General features: G+C 38.8%; 1 protein-coding gene across 2 annotated transcripts in view; it reads right to left on the bottom strand.

Moving 5' to 3' along the window:
• Positions 1 to 2,322: 2,322 nt before the first annotated feature.
• Positions 2,323 to 17,795, bottom strand: part of Dram1 (DNA damage regulated autophagy modulator 1) — a 35,990-nt gene continuing 20,517 nt past the window's right edge. Inside the window, exons 4-8 of one of the 2 annotated variants that reach the window (XR_013091138.1) lie at positions 14,215 to 14,392; positions 10,489 to 10,547; positions 6,150 to 6,242; positions 4,344 to 4,543; positions 2,323 to 2,385 (exon numbers count right to left, since the gene is read on the bottom strand). Coding sequence is in view for 1 of the 2 variants with exons in the window: in XM_076853236.1 (XP_076709351.1) it covers positions 4,499 to 4,543; positions 6,150 to 6,242; positions 10,489 to 10,547; positions 14,215 to 14,392 (375 nt within the window). In the remaining variant the exon portion in view is untranslated. Of the gene's footprint in view, positions 2,386 to 2,436; positions 4,544 to 6,149; positions 6,243 to 10,488; positions 10,548 to 14,214; positions 14,393 to 17,795 lie in introns of those variants that run through there. The other variant, XM_076853236.1, reaches the window with a different exon arrangement.

Genomic DNA, 17,795 nt, shown 5'->3' with positions numbered 1-17,795 from the left:
GATGCTTTGATTTTGGAATCATATATCATATTCACTCAAAAAATATTAAATTAGAACAAAAGATTCACAAAGTAAGGGTTGTAAATGGGGCAGCTGAATCCCCCACTTATCTAGAAATTATCTTTCCATCCCACATGGTGTGTTAGTCAGCTTTGCATTGCTGTGACCAAGAGCCCTGACAAGAATAATGTAGAGAAGGAAAAGTTTATTTTGGCTCATGGTTCAGAGGTTCAACAGTCCATGTCCACCCACTCCATAGCTCTGGGGCCAGGTAAGGCAGAACATCATGGTGGAAGGGTGGGGTGGAGGGAAGTGCTTAGGACACGACAACCAGAAAGCAGAGAGAAAGAGTGCTGTATTCAGTAGGGGCGAAATCTAAACCTCAAAGGCATCCCTACCCCAGTGACCTACTTCCTTCAGCCACACCCTACCCACCTAGGGTCACCGCCCAGTTAATCCATTTTAGTATATTCATTCGCTCATTAGGTTACACCTCTCATAATCACTTCACCCCTGAACATTCTTGCATGGTCTCACACATGAGCTTTTGGGGGACACCTCATATCTAAACTGTAACACAATGGAGACTGTTATAGTATTTTCATATTGGGAGAATCCTTAGACATCCAACTCAGGTTTTTTGGAATTAGAGGCTATCTACTCACACAACGGGAAAATAAGAGGTGGAACTGGCTTTGGGGATGGTACAGCACAGAGCACTGCTTTCTGTGACAGGCTGCCCAACCAACAGGCTTCCCAGGCACCTCGTGGCACCCTGGCTTCAACCACCCAGCACATTAGTTGCCATCTCCCTCAGCATTTTCCAGGCATCGACTTTGGAGGTCGCTGCCACCCCCAATGTGAGTTAGGGATCCGGCGGCTCTTCATTTTAGAAAATGAATCTGCTGGGGGTGACCAAGCAGAGCCAGAAGCCTCTCCTCCAGGATTTGAGGCTGTGGTTGCTCTCTTGTGCAACAGACACGACACAGATGCATGACATTCTGGACTTGAGAATGCGGGGCATTCAGAGCCAGACCAAGAGTATGTGTGTGGGGAGACGGCTGGGCTTCCCGGCTTGCCAGACTCCGGGAGTGGGAGAGAATGGGAGACCACTTATCTCCTCCTCCCACTCCCCTTTCCTCATTCCAGGCCCAAACACCAGACCAATATGTCTCCAGCTGAGTAAAAAAATGGGAACATGGGACAATGCCACATGTAAGAGATGTTAGGAAACCCAAACACAGCACAACGTTGATGTACTTAATTTGGTTTATGAAATGCAATTTGCAATTTCTGTGGAATCCTCTGTGTTAGTGTTAAATAAAGGCGAGGGGGGTAGGGTGGGGGGCACTGGGGGACTTGATGAGGAATAAGGAAAACAGACTTCCAGACTGAATCTGTTGCCATCTGGCTGTAGAAGCACTTGCAGGTCACTGAACCTCTCTTTGTGATAGTTTCCTCATCTGAAAAATGTGATAATTAACTGCCTGTTCAACCTCACAGAGGTTAAGTAATAACACAGGAGCCTTGAAGAATATAAACATGACTTAGAAATTAACAGAAGGCATCTGTATTACCTCAATCGCTTATTTACTTTTTTTTTTTTTTTTTTTTTGGTTCTGAAAAGGTTATTAACATGTATACTTTGATTTACTAAAGCAAGTTAGGATGGGTTGTGGGGGGTCAAGGGAGACCTGGATTCCTCAGTGAAATAGGCTGCCTTTTGTATTTCCAAGGTCCTTTTCCCACACCTGAGAAACCACTTTCACTGACCAATCAGCCCTCTTCAGAGGACATGTGACTTAGTTCTGACCAATCAGAATACCACTCCCCCCTGGGCATGTGACTCAAGCCAGCCAATCAGGAACAATCAGCCAATCAGGAATGGTTTTTTGTTGGAACCACTTGGAATTCCTTGGTTTCTACTGGATAGGTTGGAGACCCCAAGGTTCTAGAAGCCTTCTCCCTCCCAGGGAGAGGGAGAGCTACCTGAAAACCATGTCCATAGAGAGGAAAGCACTGATGAGAGGAGGGAGGAGATGGAATCCTGGGAACACTTCTTGATCCCCCTATCCCTGACGGCCAGCTGCACTCTTGAACTTCCCAGCTTCCCAGGTTAGTAGATATCCATTTTTCCTTCACAAGGCTAGATTTCTGATGTCTTTAGCTCTAAGAGTCTTGACTGATATGATCTCCTGAGACTGTCTGAGAATCTCTACAAAGATAAACCGATAGTGACTACATGCAAAGCTACATGAATTAAGAAAACACAAGGTTTAAGCCATACCTTTGTGAAGTCCAAGAGGGTGTGGAATCATCTCCCAGATAAATATGCATCATAGTAGTACCAGGTGACATTTTATAATTAAACAGGGACACAAATTACTAAAATAAAGAAATATTTCATTTTATTTTCTTTTTAAGTCATGAGGGACAAGGAAAGGTGAGTTCACAAAAGTTAAAACATAATACCAAAATATGAATAAAACCAGCTTTAGAGGTTGCACAGAATCAGCAGAATGTGATTATCTGTAGTGATTTTGGGCCTTCTCAGTTTGCCCAGACAGGTGTAGCGTTTGGTCTAGCCCATGTAACAATTTCTGTGGTAACTGTCCAGAAGAGAGTTGTCATAGAATCATGGAGCCCAAACAACTGAAATGTTGACAGTACACAAAGCAAAACAGTCAACATCAACGGGGTGACACAATTGGTTTACATTAAAGTAACTAGTAAACTTGAATCAATAAATCCCATTATGCAGCACCTCAAATACCCTGAGTCATTCCTTCATTTGCTCATTCATTCGTTCATGCATGCACATTCAGTAATAACTGTTTAAGAAGCACCTACGGTGTTCCAGGAGGTACTGTGTTGAATGCTGGGGTTACAAAGGTAAAGATTAAAGCACATTCTCTGCCCTCAAGGAGCGCTCAATCTAATTGTGTAAAGAGATGGAGATGAAGAATGACGGTACATCTTTGAGAAGTGCTGATAACAAGAGTCTGCTTCACAGAGAGACACTCCATGGGTTCACTCTACCATAGGGTCCACGGAAGAAGCACGCGGGCTCCTTTTCCTCGTCAGAACCAATGTCACTCTTCAGTTCCAGTGTTACAATCGGGATCCACAGCATTACAACAACTTAAGTGGACCCAGAAGTGGTTATCAGCTTCCCATCACAGAGCACTTGGGGGAGTGGTAGTTGGTCATGGCAGAGGTGGCAGACTGCTTAGCAGGTTAATAGGGAGCCACAATGGGCTCCTCACTCCCCAGATGCCCTCCAAGTCTGTCCAGATGGGCTACTAAGCCCTTGTTATGTACCCTCAAGGTCTGCTTCCACTTGGCCATACCCAAGGTTGTAGTCTGAGGGTCTTTGAAAGAGGGAATACCTTCTTGTCAGCATTCCAAGAGCTGCTTCTTTCTCTAGAAGGGCTTGCTTTTCAGTTGCCATTGGTGATTTGGGTAAAAAGGCAGAGTCTGTAGGTCCTGCTTAACCCAAAGGGCCTGACTCACATTTTCTATAGTGTTGTGGAACATCTGAGCACATACATTAAAAGGAGGAGAAAATAAACAGCACCTCCAATGCCCAGATCTTTCAACTAACCCCTCTCCTTTCTCCCTGTCTCTCTCTTGGACCTGAGTTCTCTTTGGTGTTCACAGGCATAAATGAATTTGAAAGATGTGAGTTTCAGCTTCTAAATCAGACTGTTATTCAGGTTACACCGTTATAGTAAAAGAGAGTTGTACAATTTCTAATCTGCCTCGCTGAACCCATCCCATGGGAATTCCCACTACTAGTGACTGCCAATCAGCAGCAGGGGACAGTTGCAGCCTTGTGGACAGGGAGAAACTGAAGAGGCAAAATTTCAAAACCCAGGGCTTCTGTATTCCGCTAATGCCACAGTGAATAGTAGTAAGGCCTCCCCATAGAAGAATTTTTCATATTTCATCTAAAACCCAGAGTATCTTAGTGTTAATTTATTAACTGAATATTTGAAATGTTTTATTTGAAATCATTATTTTAAGTTGAATTTTATAAATGCTCCTGAGATAACAGATGTATATAGTTAATTCTCTAAAAATGAAATTTTAAAATGAATATCCATGGATTTTGCTTTTTAATAAATGTACTAAACTTCAATTCCTCATTTAGTGTATTTCTATAGAACATTTGCACACAAAGACAATAAGCAACAGAATCTGTACAAAATAGGAGCTCTCCATTTTCTGTAACACCTTATCTTTTCTGTATAAGAGTTTATATAAAAAAAGTGTCTACTTAGAAAAGTATAAAAATATTGCTACAATGTTATAAATGCTCTACATTCTCTAGGAAAACATACCTTTGTAAATAGTACAACTATAGGAATCTTGGTGAAATTCAAGTCCTGGATGTACCGAAAATGCATCCCAATCAGGGCGGCATCAAAACCTGTCCATCTCTGTGTCACTTCTAGAAACCATCTGTGACATTCACTGAGACAGAATCCTCTTTTCTTCAAATGTCACCATTGATTTCTGTGGATATCCTTAAGGTAACACTCTATTACAAAGAAGAAGAAAAAGAAAAAGAATAAAAGGAAACAGATTTCAAAGAAATTGAACAATTCCAGGGCTAACCATGAAACTTCCAGCAGCACTGCCCCACCTGAGTGGTGACCTCACTATGGTTTGTACTATGTTTGATTTGGGTATTATAGAATTTTTCTTGGCTTTCTGTATTCTTTTAACTAATAATTCACTTGTTTCAAAACGTAAGACTTTCACTGCAGCCAAGCCTGCTAAGGTCCCAACCTTCTCTCTGCCTTGAGAACATTTTTGAACACCACACTTACCCTTTTTAAAAAGACATATTTTCTGTTTTTTTTGGAACGAGTGAATCCTCTAAAACAATCAGGGTACATGACTTGTAGCATCTCAAGTGGCAGAAGGCACAGGAAAATTTCATTAATTGAGTGAGCTATAGGGATGCTTCTCTTTGGAGAGAGAACTTACAGAATGGTAGAAAAAAAAATTCTAGCTACTCTTCTGACAGATGACTAATATCCAGAATATATAAATAACTCAAAAAACTTAACTCCAGTAAAACCCCCATTAGTAAATAAATAGGCAAATGAGCTAAACAGACACTTCTCAAAAGAACAAATACAAATGACCAACAAATATATGAAAAAATGTTCAACATCATTAACAATTAGGGAAATGCAAATCAAAACTCCACTGAGATTTTTCCTCACACTAGTCCAAATGGCAGCCATCAAACAATAATAATTGCTGGAGAGGATATGGAGTAAAAGGAACCCTTTCACACTGTTGGTGGGATTATAAATTAGTACAACTACTATGGAAATCAGTATGGAGGTGCCACAAAAGACTAAGCAGAGAACCACCATACGACCCAAATATACCATTCCTTGGTATTTATCTTCAAGAATTAAAAGTCAGCATGCTATAGGGATTCATGTATACCTATGTTTATTAGCAGCACAATTCACAATAACCAAACTATAGAATCAGCCTAGGTGTCCATCAATGGATGAATGAAAAGGTTGTATATATACACAATGGAGTTTTATTTAGCCATAAAGAAGAATGAAAGTACATAATTGCAGGAAAATGGATGAACTTGAGAATATTCTGTTAAGTAAACTAAGTCAAACTCAAGTCAAGGATCATATGTGTTTTCTATTATGTGGAAGCTAGAGAGAGAAAGAAGGAAAAGAAAGGTACTAGGGGGAATCTTGAGAAAATTGAAAGGAGACCAGTAAAGTAGAAGAAAGGGATCAGGGAAGGAGGAGGGAAGGGAAAGGGAAAATACTGGGGAACAATATTGACCCACTTACATTGTTATATTATGTACATGTACAAACATGTAACAGCAAATCTCACCATTATGTATAATAGTAAAATATGTGTCTTAATTATTATATTTATTAATTATGCATAATTATTATACATATTAAATATTGAAAAAAAGATGCTTCCCCTTTGGGAATAAGTTAGTAAACTATGTTGCACAATATGTATTTTTCAAACACATCAAGAATAAAAAGAAACTGTTCATTTTAAATTCAATAATTTTTTTCTAAATTTTTTTAATAATCCCCAGTTGTCAGCAACTTGTGACATCTGAACTGATAAATACCTACCTGAAAATCTTGGATGAATGTTAGGAAGTAGAAAATAAAACCAAAGGCCACGGTCCATTCACAGATTGCGCTCACTACATGGTACACATAATCCTAATAGCAATAATAAAGAAAGAGAATTTAGCCTAAAAAATACCCACTTAGCATACAACCTGAAATAGTAATGAGACAGACCAGAGTTGCGAGAAGCTGTCCAGAAAGCCTAAACCAGAACCTTGAGGAAACAATATAAGCAAGACCACATAGATAAACTTTAGGGACTGGCCCAATAAGAACAGGAATGGAATGATCCTGAATATTCTCTCTGGCTCTCACACACTCCGGTTTTAAGATAGTCTGCATAACTTCAAAAGGCAAAATATGGACCACAAAACAGTTAAGACTGGGAAGGAAATTTAGACTCAACAGAAGAAAGAACTTTCCATTTAAGGCATGCCTTGGTCTCCCGCAGTTGGGAATCCCGTAGCTGAAGGGCACGTTTAACAAGCATCTAGTCTGCGCTCCTGCGGTTATTCCAAAGAATGACTGTGTGCATCTAGACAAGACAAAACATAAAGCCCCCACTGGGTTTTAAGTTTCCCTGTAACTGGAGAAATCGCTCATTCAGCAGTCAGTTCTGCTTTTGTCAAAAGGTAAATAAAGCTGCAAAGCAAATGCTAGTGATGAGACTTCCACAGGACACCTGCATATCTTCTCCAAGACAAGGAGAAGAATGGGAGCCAAGAATCAAAGTGGCTTTCATCGGGGTTTCCAAGCTCAGTTGCTTATGCAGGCCGGGAAATTAATAAAAATAAATGAAACTGATGGTTGTTAGGCTTAAGAGAGAAAAAGGAGCCCATGCCTCATCAACTCAATTCCACATTCACAAAATGGGAAAATAATACCCCAGTGCTTCTTTGAAAGAAGTTTTTTTTAAAAAAAGTCTATTTGTGTGCATGCATGTGTATGTGCACATGTGTATGTGATCTCCTGTTTTTTTTTTTTTTTTTCTTATGCTGGAAACTCATTTCAAAGCATTTTAAAATTCCATCTAAGTAAGGAAAAAATGCATGTCTGCATTTTAACTTTAGCTCACATGCCAAACTAGGCCTGCAGGCTCTTAGTTTACCCCCTCTAATTTCAAATAAGGTTAATTGTTTTTCCTACTTCGCTTTCTGCTCTGCTATAGGTTACATGTGTGAGTAAAAAGGTGTGCTGGGTTGCTAGTCAGTTCCATGGCGACAGCTCTTTTCCTTGACCCTGTTTTCATCCCATAAAGATTTAACAGATTTATCAAACTCGCGCAGACATCACTTTTGGCAGTCTCCAGGGACACATCCATCCATTGTTCTCATTCCAGGGCACACTGGGGAGAACCTGGCCAGACTGCATTAGGAGTGGAGAACAGAGGCTTCCTCTTTTTGGTGCCAGCAACAGGGGACATGTCCCATCCCATATCAACCCTGGACAATGAAGACGGCTTATTAAAAGGAGGCATAAAAAGGCGTGGGAGAGGACATTGACGTGAAGGAAAACATATTAAAATCTTGACTTTGAAAAGAAAAAACAAACAGAGTCACAATGGCAGAGGGTATGGGGGATGTCTTCAGCATCATATTAATACAAGTTCCGAGGAGTGGCTTCACTCCATGTGTGAACACAGGCCAAGCTCTGAACTCCTCGCTCGGTGGGATGAAACAAGGACATATTTCTCACCCTCCCTACCGAGTAAGCCCATGCACATAGGTATGCAGTGAAAGCTCTAAAATACTATACAGAAATCTGGGGCAGTGCCTAAAATGATTATTCTTTTCAGGTAATTAATGTAAAGAGGTTTATGTTGTTGTTTGTTTTCTGATTTTGCAGCCATTGGTACTGGAAACAGAAGGAAATACCAAAGTGGCACAGGAATTTATAGACTGAATAGAAAATCGGGTACTTTTCACACTTTTAGATAGAAAATGGAAGGTGACAGATTTTCAGAGACCTGGGGATATGCTTTGTGGAGCCCTTGACTTGTGATGGAAGGTCGCCCCCCGGTGGTCTAATAGTAAAGTACACCTGGGCCTGCTCTGCTGTTTGGTGTCTTGTCAGGAGGAGGTTCCCCCAGTGGAAAGAGGAGCCTAAGCCCCTTTGGATAGGAACTTATTTCCCCCATTCAGAAAAAAAAGTTGCCTTTTTCTAGGTCTAACCTCTTGGATAATCTGGATATCGTCCCGTCATATTCAAAGGAAGTGTTTTTTGAATTCTTTTCTGGATTATTCTCTTCCTTACCACCATCTTCAGTCCCATCAGCAACCTTGATGGAGAGCTAGTATCTTCTGTCTTGGGGAACCCTTCCTCTGACCCTGCTATCCCTTCTAGCCAACCACCGCATTTTTCCCCAGCAAACATATGCTGATAGCTGAATGAGTGAACCGCCCTTCGTTGCCCAAATTCAGGGACCTCGTTCAGCTCCATCTACCATGATTAATCATTTCCCTTTCTCTTGAAAAATGCCCTCCTCTTGCTCTCTGGGGTAATATATCTTCTTCTCATTTCAGAGTGAGAATTCATGTTTCAAAGAACCACATTTGGCAGTGGACAACTGGTTGTTTGCCCCCACTAAACTATAGGCTTCCTTGGGGACCTGCCACCCTATAGCTGACCATCCCCCCAGCATCCCTCAGCACAATCTTGCTTGCAATAGGGACTTGGTCAGTGAAGTCAGCCATACTGCCCAGTTCTGGTTCTTCTTGATTCACGACTCTTCTTTTTACTTCTTTTTTTCTGGGTACAGTCCTTCACCTGCCCTTTGGAAAACAATCTACTGCTGTTCTCTCACTAAATCCCTTCTCTCCTGGGGCATCATTCATTCAATCTCCTGTACCACATCTGGATGAAGCACTATCATAAGAGTTTCATGGCATGGGGTGATCTCAGTTTCACATACTTGGGTTCAGGTGTTCTGATATTTGGTTTGGAAATTATTGGTCATTCTGTTCTATGCCATGAGGGCTCTTGACCCTACCAGAGATCTAGCTTCACATTTTTTAACTGGACATTCAGCCTTGATTTTTCCCTGTAGCCTCAGATGCCAGTGGCTGCAAAACCAAACACATCCACTTATGCCTGTGAAATCATTTATCCCTGATAAAGACTATCTCTGGTCATGGAAATAAATTATTTGGTTCATCCAAAATAAAGTCTTGGAAATCATTTTTGATTCATCATGTCTCCTCATTCTCAAGTCAGCCATGTGCAAGTGCTCATCCAGTATTTTTATCCTATCATTTCCAACTGAGGTTCATCTTGATTTGAATCTCAACTAGTAGAACTGTCTGCTTCTGGTCCTGCTAATGCCAAACTCTCTCTTAAATCCGTCCCAGCTGTTGCTTCTACCTAATATCTGTCCAATAATACTCAATTTCCTTTCCTGATCAGAAGGTCTTCAAAAAGCTTAGTCTGGCCAACTTGAACCTCTCTGTCAGCCTCCAAAAGCCACTGCTTCCTTGCAAAGTTACCCCTGATTATATTAATTGTCACTGTGTCCTAAAGTGAACTGTCCACTACACTGAATCTTGTCTTGTCCTCTCTGATTAACATTTTGCACTTTATCCGACCTCCATAAACCTTCACTCACATTGTCCCCTACCTACCCTTTAAGGTCCAATCTCTTACTAAGCCCTAAAAGTTGAAGTGTGTAAGAAAGAAATAAGGAATTCTAAATTTTGAAAATAATTTCAGGAACCATTTGGGATTATCCCAATAACTAATGTTAAGCAAAAGTTATGGGAGGCCTAAGCTCTTACACTAGGCCCCCAACAGATCAAATCAAACCAAAATGGAGTCACTTATGCTAAGAGCCACATAATCCACCTGAAACTTCAAGAGAGCAGATAGAGCACCAAACTGAGAATTTTTTTTTCCTGAAGACAGGAGATTTCCGTTTACCTGAGCCTGTGTGATAAAGAAGTCTCTTCTGCTTACAAAATAAAGATAATGTGAAGTAGCCCCATGAGAGCCAATCAAACTTTCCCCATTGTTCTGTTTCCTTGTTCCCACTTTACAAAACCCCCTACTGTGCCACTGCTTCATGGAGCTTTCATTCTATTTTGTAGAATGGACACTGCCCCAGATTCAGGAATTTCAAATAAAAGCCAATTAGATGTATAACTAAATTTGTTGTAGTTTTGTCTTTTGAAGCTATTTACAACACACGCATTGTCAAGTAATTGAGCAGTAAGTTGATTACATGACACATTTACCCCACATTTTGCAACCTGTTCTAAGAAATGACAGTGATCCTTCCTAGGATTCGGCCAGCCACAATCTCTCATAAACAGGATCAACATCATCTTGAGAACAACTTAAATGTTACCTTTTCTTTTGGATTCCACTCCAGTTTGGTTATAGAAATTAGTGAAGCACAGGCAATCACTTTTTAAAAAGAGAACATTGTTAAGGAAACCACAGAAGAAAAAAAAATGGTTCAATAATACTAAGACAATTCTAGTAGAATCATTACATAGTGTTAAGATATCAATAACAATATTGCTACAATCAAACCAGTTCTATTGGCTTCTGGTAATCTCAGAACTTCAAATATGATAGCAGCTAAATTACAACAGAAATGCAGTCACACCTTAGTGACACTTTTTCAGTTACATGTAGCAAAATTTTAATTTGCAGCTTGATCCCAAATGTTTGTCGATGTTCCCACTTAAATTGGCTGTTGAAAGCTGGTCAAAATGGTTGACAGGACAGTCCAAGATGGGTCCTTTTTGAGTACTTACTAACTAAATAAAAATACATCTTCCCTAAAAATATTATTCTCAAGGTAACAGCTGTAAGGAAAATTTAACATTTTATATGCAAAAATAAGCTACAAAAATTCAAACTGCTACTTGTTAAAAACAGACGTCTGTTGCATAACTGGGTATAAGTGCAGCCCTTTCTCCTGACACAGTTTCCAAATCAAAGACATTCAGCCTACTTCAGACTTTCAGGCCAAGCCTTATAAGGCCAGGGGCCCAGGCTCCTGCCCTCCCTCCACACTACTATCTGTACAAAAGGTGGTGATCAAATTTAGAGGGTAAAATAGAGCTGGGCATGGTGGTGGCACACCTGTGATCCCAGCTACTCAGGAGGTGGAGGCAGGAGGATTGCAAGTTCAAAGTCAGCCTCAGCGATTTAGTGAGGCCCTGTCTCAAAAAATAAATATAAAAAAAAGGAGGCTGGGGATGTGGTTCAATGGTAGAACACCCCTAGGTTCAATCTCCAGTGCCAAAAATAAAGGCAAAAAAAAAAAAAGCTAAAGGAACAGAAAGCTCTATGGAATCTATCAAAAATTAGGACTTCAAAGCACTGAGTCAATGCAAATTTAGGGCCTTCTCTGAATTCAGAGTCAGCACATCCTCTCTATGTCTTGTCTTCATATTTTGCAATACTTAACACTTCCCAGTTTCTCAAAATAAAAAAATTGAGAGCATCAAAGATTTATCATTTCATTACCATAACCCTGTATGCAATTGTTTAACAGCTACTAATTCTTTCGTTTATTTGTTCTTTAGTTTCATCTTCAGTACACCAGGTACTGCACTGGCTTGGGAGCGAGGGGAAAGAAACCCCAGCAAAACAGAAAAGGTGAAAAAGGATAATCCAGACCAGGAGAAGAGCGTGGGCAAAAAGAGAACAAGAAATAGCCAGGCTTAGAGGACAAAGTGTAACATGAAGTTGGAGAAATAGTAGCTCATGATCAGATCATGTGCTTCCTGCAAAGGAATCTGGACTTTATTCTGCTAGTGATCGTGAAGGCTTTCGAAAGCTTTAGAGGTCAGTGCAAGATGAACAATTCAGCAGGAAAAGTCCAGAGTGTGACTCTAAATGACTGTTCTCATTCAGAGCCTCAGTTTCATTTCACAAGAATGACCCAGGAAGAAGAAAGCGGGGCATTTTAAAGATGCTTTGAATCCTTTGTAAGGAAATATTATTACCATGCTGAAGTTGAAGACATAGCCTTTTGCATGTAGATAAAAATTCATTTTAGTTAATTTGCCCCAGGGACATAACCACTTCTGTTTGGGGCTGGCAAGAGCCTTCTAAAATGAAATCTATTACTTTAGAAAACTCTTGAGGTCTGAAATGTTTATTTTGCTAAAAATTCTATGATTTTAATATCTGGGAAATCTGTCTCTAAAAGTAGGAAGCAAGGAAAGATTTTATACCAAGAACCTGCTTTTAGCATTATGTACACCCTTATAGTGCACACACTATAAACACTATATATTTTACAACACAAGCTGCCAGTTTTAAGGAGATATATTTAATGAGAAAGCATGAGCATCATTGACCCATAAAAAGACTAGGAAATTGAGAAGGCATTATCTTAGGAATAAAATAACTGATAAATTTCTCAGGATTAGAGAGTAGGTCCTGTGCTTGGAAATTTTGTAATTAAAAATTTCCTTCCATAGCTGGGTGTGATGGCACATAGCTGTAATCTGGGTGACATGGGAAGCTGAGGCAGGAGGACTGTAAGTTCAAAGCCAGCCTCAGCAACTTAGTGATACGTATCTCAAAATAAAAATAAAAAAAGGGCTGGGAATGTGCCTCAGAGGTGTAATCCCTCTGGATTCAATCCCCAGTACCAAAAAAAAAAAAAAAAAAAGAAAGAAATTTTTTCCTTAAGATTTGAAAAAAAAATAGAGATTTCCTTAAGATTAAAAAAAATAGACTTCTTATTTTGTATAACTTCTATTTTAAAAGAAAAATACAAATCTCAATGTGTAGAAACACATGATGTATTCAAAATGCGTTCTCAAGCTTACCTACTTTATACCATAACCCAAACCAAACTAATGAAATTGCCACTTATTAAATAGTTTCAATTTTTCTACAATTTGACATTAGTCATCACTTTTAAGAACACTGTAGCATTCTTTAATATGACCACAGTTGGTATTTTTAAAGATGCTTCACACCTTAAAGACCACAGTTTTTTAATTTTCTTGGTTAAAAACTTCATTAAAGAAGATAGAAAAAGAAAAAAAGGACAAAGTTTCATTTCCTCTAAATCAGAATATACAATCATGACAAATTCATATAATTTTTTTCACATTGTTGAATTAGAAAATGAACTTTATTTTGAACTACAAAAAGACTAACTACCTTTTAATTGACTTAGTAAGTGATGGTTTTTTCAACATCTCAGTGTGAACACTTGGGACTTCACAGGACTATTGCTTTAAGTTCAATATCAATATTTGGTATCTTCAGCCAAGCACTACAAAGAAAACTAAATATTTTCAAATGGCTCATGAAACTAGACCGTGGAAAGGAAAGTAAATAGAGACTGAAGTGTTCCTACATTGTTCCATTCCCCTTTCACACCATTTCCCCCCCAAAGATTCGTTTGATCTAACCAGACCAAGTTGAGATGTTTTCTTAATGATTTACAGTTTTCTCCCGTTTGTTGTTCTGAAGAATGTAGAAACTTGGTTTTATCCTTTGATTTTTTTTTTTTTTTCATGCCTTTGGAGAGGGTGTCAAACTTGCTAGGACAGTGTAACAAAGATTCTTTGCTTGGCCAAACTTTGAACTCCTGAAACTTCTCCCAAGTCCATCTGGACACTTCATTCTAAAATCCAGTTTTAGCCCAGCACAATGACACACGCCTGTAATTCCAATGACTCGAAAGGCTGAGGCAGGAGCATCACAAGTTCAAGTCCAGCCTGGGCAACGTAGTGAGACCCTGTCTCAAAATAAAATAAAAAGGGCTGGGGATATAGCTCAGTGGTACAGCACCCTTGAGATCAATCCCCAGTACTGAAAATAAATTTTTTAAAAAGAGAAGAATTAGTTAAGCCAGCATCCCCCACCGCTACTCTGACCCTGCCCTGCATCTTTGGCTAAAAATACCCACTTGCCCATGCTGTATTGGGAGTTCAGCCCAATCTCTCTCCCCTGCAAGACATACAGTGGTCTCTACACCTATCATTATGGCCTAAAAAGAAGTCCTCCTTACCATACTTTAATAAATGCTATTATTATTATCATTATTATTATTGTTATTTGCTTTAGCAACTGACAAATGTGAAAAGGATACTGGGGACAACAGCTGCACAGGAAACAGCAGAGATGGCCATGCGTATGTGGCACGTCAAGAGGCTGTTCCACTGCGGACACGATTTGTAAGAGATGACGGATTGCAGGAGCGTGTACACCACACCACAGACAAAAGCCAGAAGGGCGCCCCCGTCGTGGACCACGGGCACAGCTAACTCCTGGAGAGAAAAATCACAGATGTGTAAAGACTTGCATGAGACTACCAGCGTTAAGCTTTGAATTCTCAGTCACTCCGGATGCTCCAAGCCACTGTTTGTCACAGATGCACTCGTCCTTGGAAAATGTGGCTGTTTCCAAAAGAAGAGTACCAATTGCAAAATAAACGCCAGCAACTGGGTTGTTCCCTAGCAAACCTGGGCATGTGGAACAAGGAAGGAACGATGTTTACCTTGGAGGTAATGGACTTTGACCTTACAACCTCAATCTCTGTATCTATAAAATGGGCATAATCATTCCTGCCTCACAGGTTTGTGGTGAAGACTATATGACACATCTCATACAAAAATATCATTTAGAGTAGGAGATGTAACTCAGTGGAAGAGCACTTGCCTAGCATGTGCAAGGCCCTAGGATTTGATCCCCAGCATTTAAAAACAGACTGCAAGCTGGGCGTGGTGGCACATGCCTGTAATCCCAGTGGTGTAGGAGGCTGAGACAGGAGGATCTCAAGTTCAAAGCCAGCCTCAGCAACCGGGAGGCAAGCAATTCAGTGGGATCCTGTCTCTAAATAAAATATAAAATGGGGCCGGGGATGTGACTCAGTGGTCGAGTGCCCCTGAGTTCAATCCCTGGTACCAAAACAAAACAACAATAACAACAACAATAACAACAAAACCAGACTGCATTAATACTCTGTCATATATTATTCATTTACTAAATATGGATTTTGTGTACCTAGAACACTTAGCATGAGAATACAGATTCAGGAATGTTATACACAAAAAATAAAATACATTTTATGCCTTTTAAAATGAGTATAAACTTTTAAGTATATAAAGAATTCAGGGAAATACCAAAAAATATGCTAAAAAAAAGGTTAAGATGGTAAATTTTGTGTATATTTTAAATACAATTAAAAATAATTTTAAAAAAAGGAATCAATATAAATAAATTACTTTCTTCCCCTGAATGTTAGGCACATTTGGTTGACAAGAAATAAAAGGCAAAGCATCTGCAGCTAATGAGTCAGTTTCAGGAATAATCTGAGAATTCTGGTACTTTCCATTCTTACTCTCCTTTTCATGCGAAGTAAATCAACATCTTGAGTTGGCATCCTTTATTTCCTTTCATAAATACTGTCAGGGAATTTCCTTCCTTAGCCCCAGCCAATTCAACATGTCCATTACAATCTTAATCCACAAATTGCATAACCCTATATTAACACTGATGTTATCAGACCCAAAGGCCCTAGACTCAGCAGGAACTGTCTCTATAGTGATGTCTTTTAGAAGGGAAAGGATTCTTAGGTCATACATGAATTTTGGGTAAAGGATGAGATAAAAACGTAGCATCTTTTTTAGACAACTTTTTAGAAACTCTTGCAAATTTAAAAGATAGCAAAACATAGAGCCAGGTACCATGGTGCACTTCTGTAATCTCAGTTGAAGCAGGAAGGTCTCAAATTTGAGGCTAGCCTGGGCAACTTAGTGACCCCTTGTCTCAAAGTGAAAATTAAAAATTTAGCAATTTAGCAAGACCCTGTCTCAAAATAAAAATTAAAAAGGGTTGGGGAGGTGCTGTGGTTGCAGTTCAGTGGTAGAGCACTTGCCTAGCAAGTTTGAGGAACTGGGTTCAATCCTCAGCACCACATATAAATAAATAAACAAATAAACAAATGTATCCATCTACAGCTAAAAAAAAAAAAAATTTAAAGGAGTTTGGGGAAGTAGCTCTGTGGTGAAGTGCCCATGGATTCAATTCCCAATTCCTGGAGGGGGAGAAAAAAAAAAAAAGAAAAAAGAAAAGATAGTAACACATAGAGAATACTAGAACCAACAGGGCTATACCTTGAAAATGTTCTTTTCTAAAAAGAACAATTCTTTTTTAATTTTATTTTTAATCTACAAGTAATAATTATATATATATATATTTATAGGATTTTGTATTTTTTACATATTTATAATGTGGAATGATTTAATCAAGCAGATTAACATATTTATAACTTCACAGTTATTTTTATAGTCAGAACTTATAAAATCTGGTGCTTTAACAATTTTGAAATATACATAATTATAATAATTATATATATATATATATATATATATATATATATATATATATATTTATAGGATTTTGTATATTTTTACATATTTACAATGTGGAATGATTTAATCAAGCAGATTAACATATTTATAACTTCACAGTTATTTTTATAGTCAGAACTTATAAAATCTGGTGCTTTAACAATTTTGAAATATACATAATTATTAATGATAGCCATCATGCTATAGACAATAAATCTCATTCATCCTGTCTGAAACTTTGTGCCATTTAACCTCACTGTTCCCAGCCCCTGGTACTGTTCTACTCTCTGCTTGGATTGTTAGATTCCACCTATAAGTGAGATCTTGTGTTATCTGTTTTTTATGTGTCTTGCTTATTTCATATTTAACACAATGCCCCATGCTGTTTCAAATGATAGAATTTCAAAAGGAAACTTCTGAAGGGAGAATAAAGTATTGACAGAAATTAGTGAGGACAACCCCAAAAGCAAGCATTCTACCCACCCACTCACAGAAAGAGTTATCTGTAAGCTTCTCATAAATGGGATTATTACGACTCAAGAAAAACCACGAGAGCCAGTCACGCTCTCTCTTGGCCTCTCAATTCAAATTCTTCTCGAGGTAGCAGCTCAAGTTGGCCTGCTGATGGCATGCTAGAAATGAATTACAGGATATCAAACAAGGAAGTCGTAAAGATGCACTTATGGGAACACTGCCAAGGCAAATACTTTGTTCCCAGGGACTGTTAAAAAAAATTCTATTTTCGGTCTCTATATATAAAGATTTGATAACTTCATGGAAGCCTTAAAAAGAATCAAAAATTCGATTATCTAACCATCTAAGTTTTCTTTCTAAAGCCTGCCCTTTATGGTTTAAAAAATGACATCTGTATGCCTTATGTGGTACTGAGTTTTTCAAAAGATAAAATAATGTAAGTACATGGAACCCCTCCCAAATAATTCAGACCCACACTGGATTCCACAGTTTATATCATTCCAAGCCACCCCTTTTTGTCTTTTTCTTTTTTTAATCATGTTTTCTGATGGTAGAGATATGTGCTGTAAACAGTCACCCCTCAGGATCCACAGGAGATTGGTTCCAGGAACCCTATCAAACACCATAATCCACAGATGCTCAAGTCTCATGTAAATTTGCATAGTATTTGCATATAGCCTCTGTAATCCTCCTATATACTTGATTTGGTCATCCTTTAGATTGCCCATAATACCTAATACAATGTAAATGCTGTGTAAATAGTTGTTATACTGTGTTTTTTAGGAAGTAATAATGAGAAAAAAGTTTAAGTTCAGAACAAATTCGATATTTTTTTTCTGATTAT

This window comes from Callospermophilus lateralis, chromosome 4, assembly GCF_048772815.1.
Source record: "Callospermophilus lateralis isolate mCalLat2 chromosome 4, mCalLat2.hap1, whole genome shotgun sequence".
Classification (NCBI taxonomy): domain Eukaryota; kingdom Metazoa; phylum Chordata; class Mammalia; order Rodentia; family Sciuridae; genus Callospermophilus; species Callospermophilus lateralis.
The sequence above is the reverse complement of the archived record's forward strand: the minus strand, read 5'-3'. Positions and strand labels throughout refer to the sequence as shown.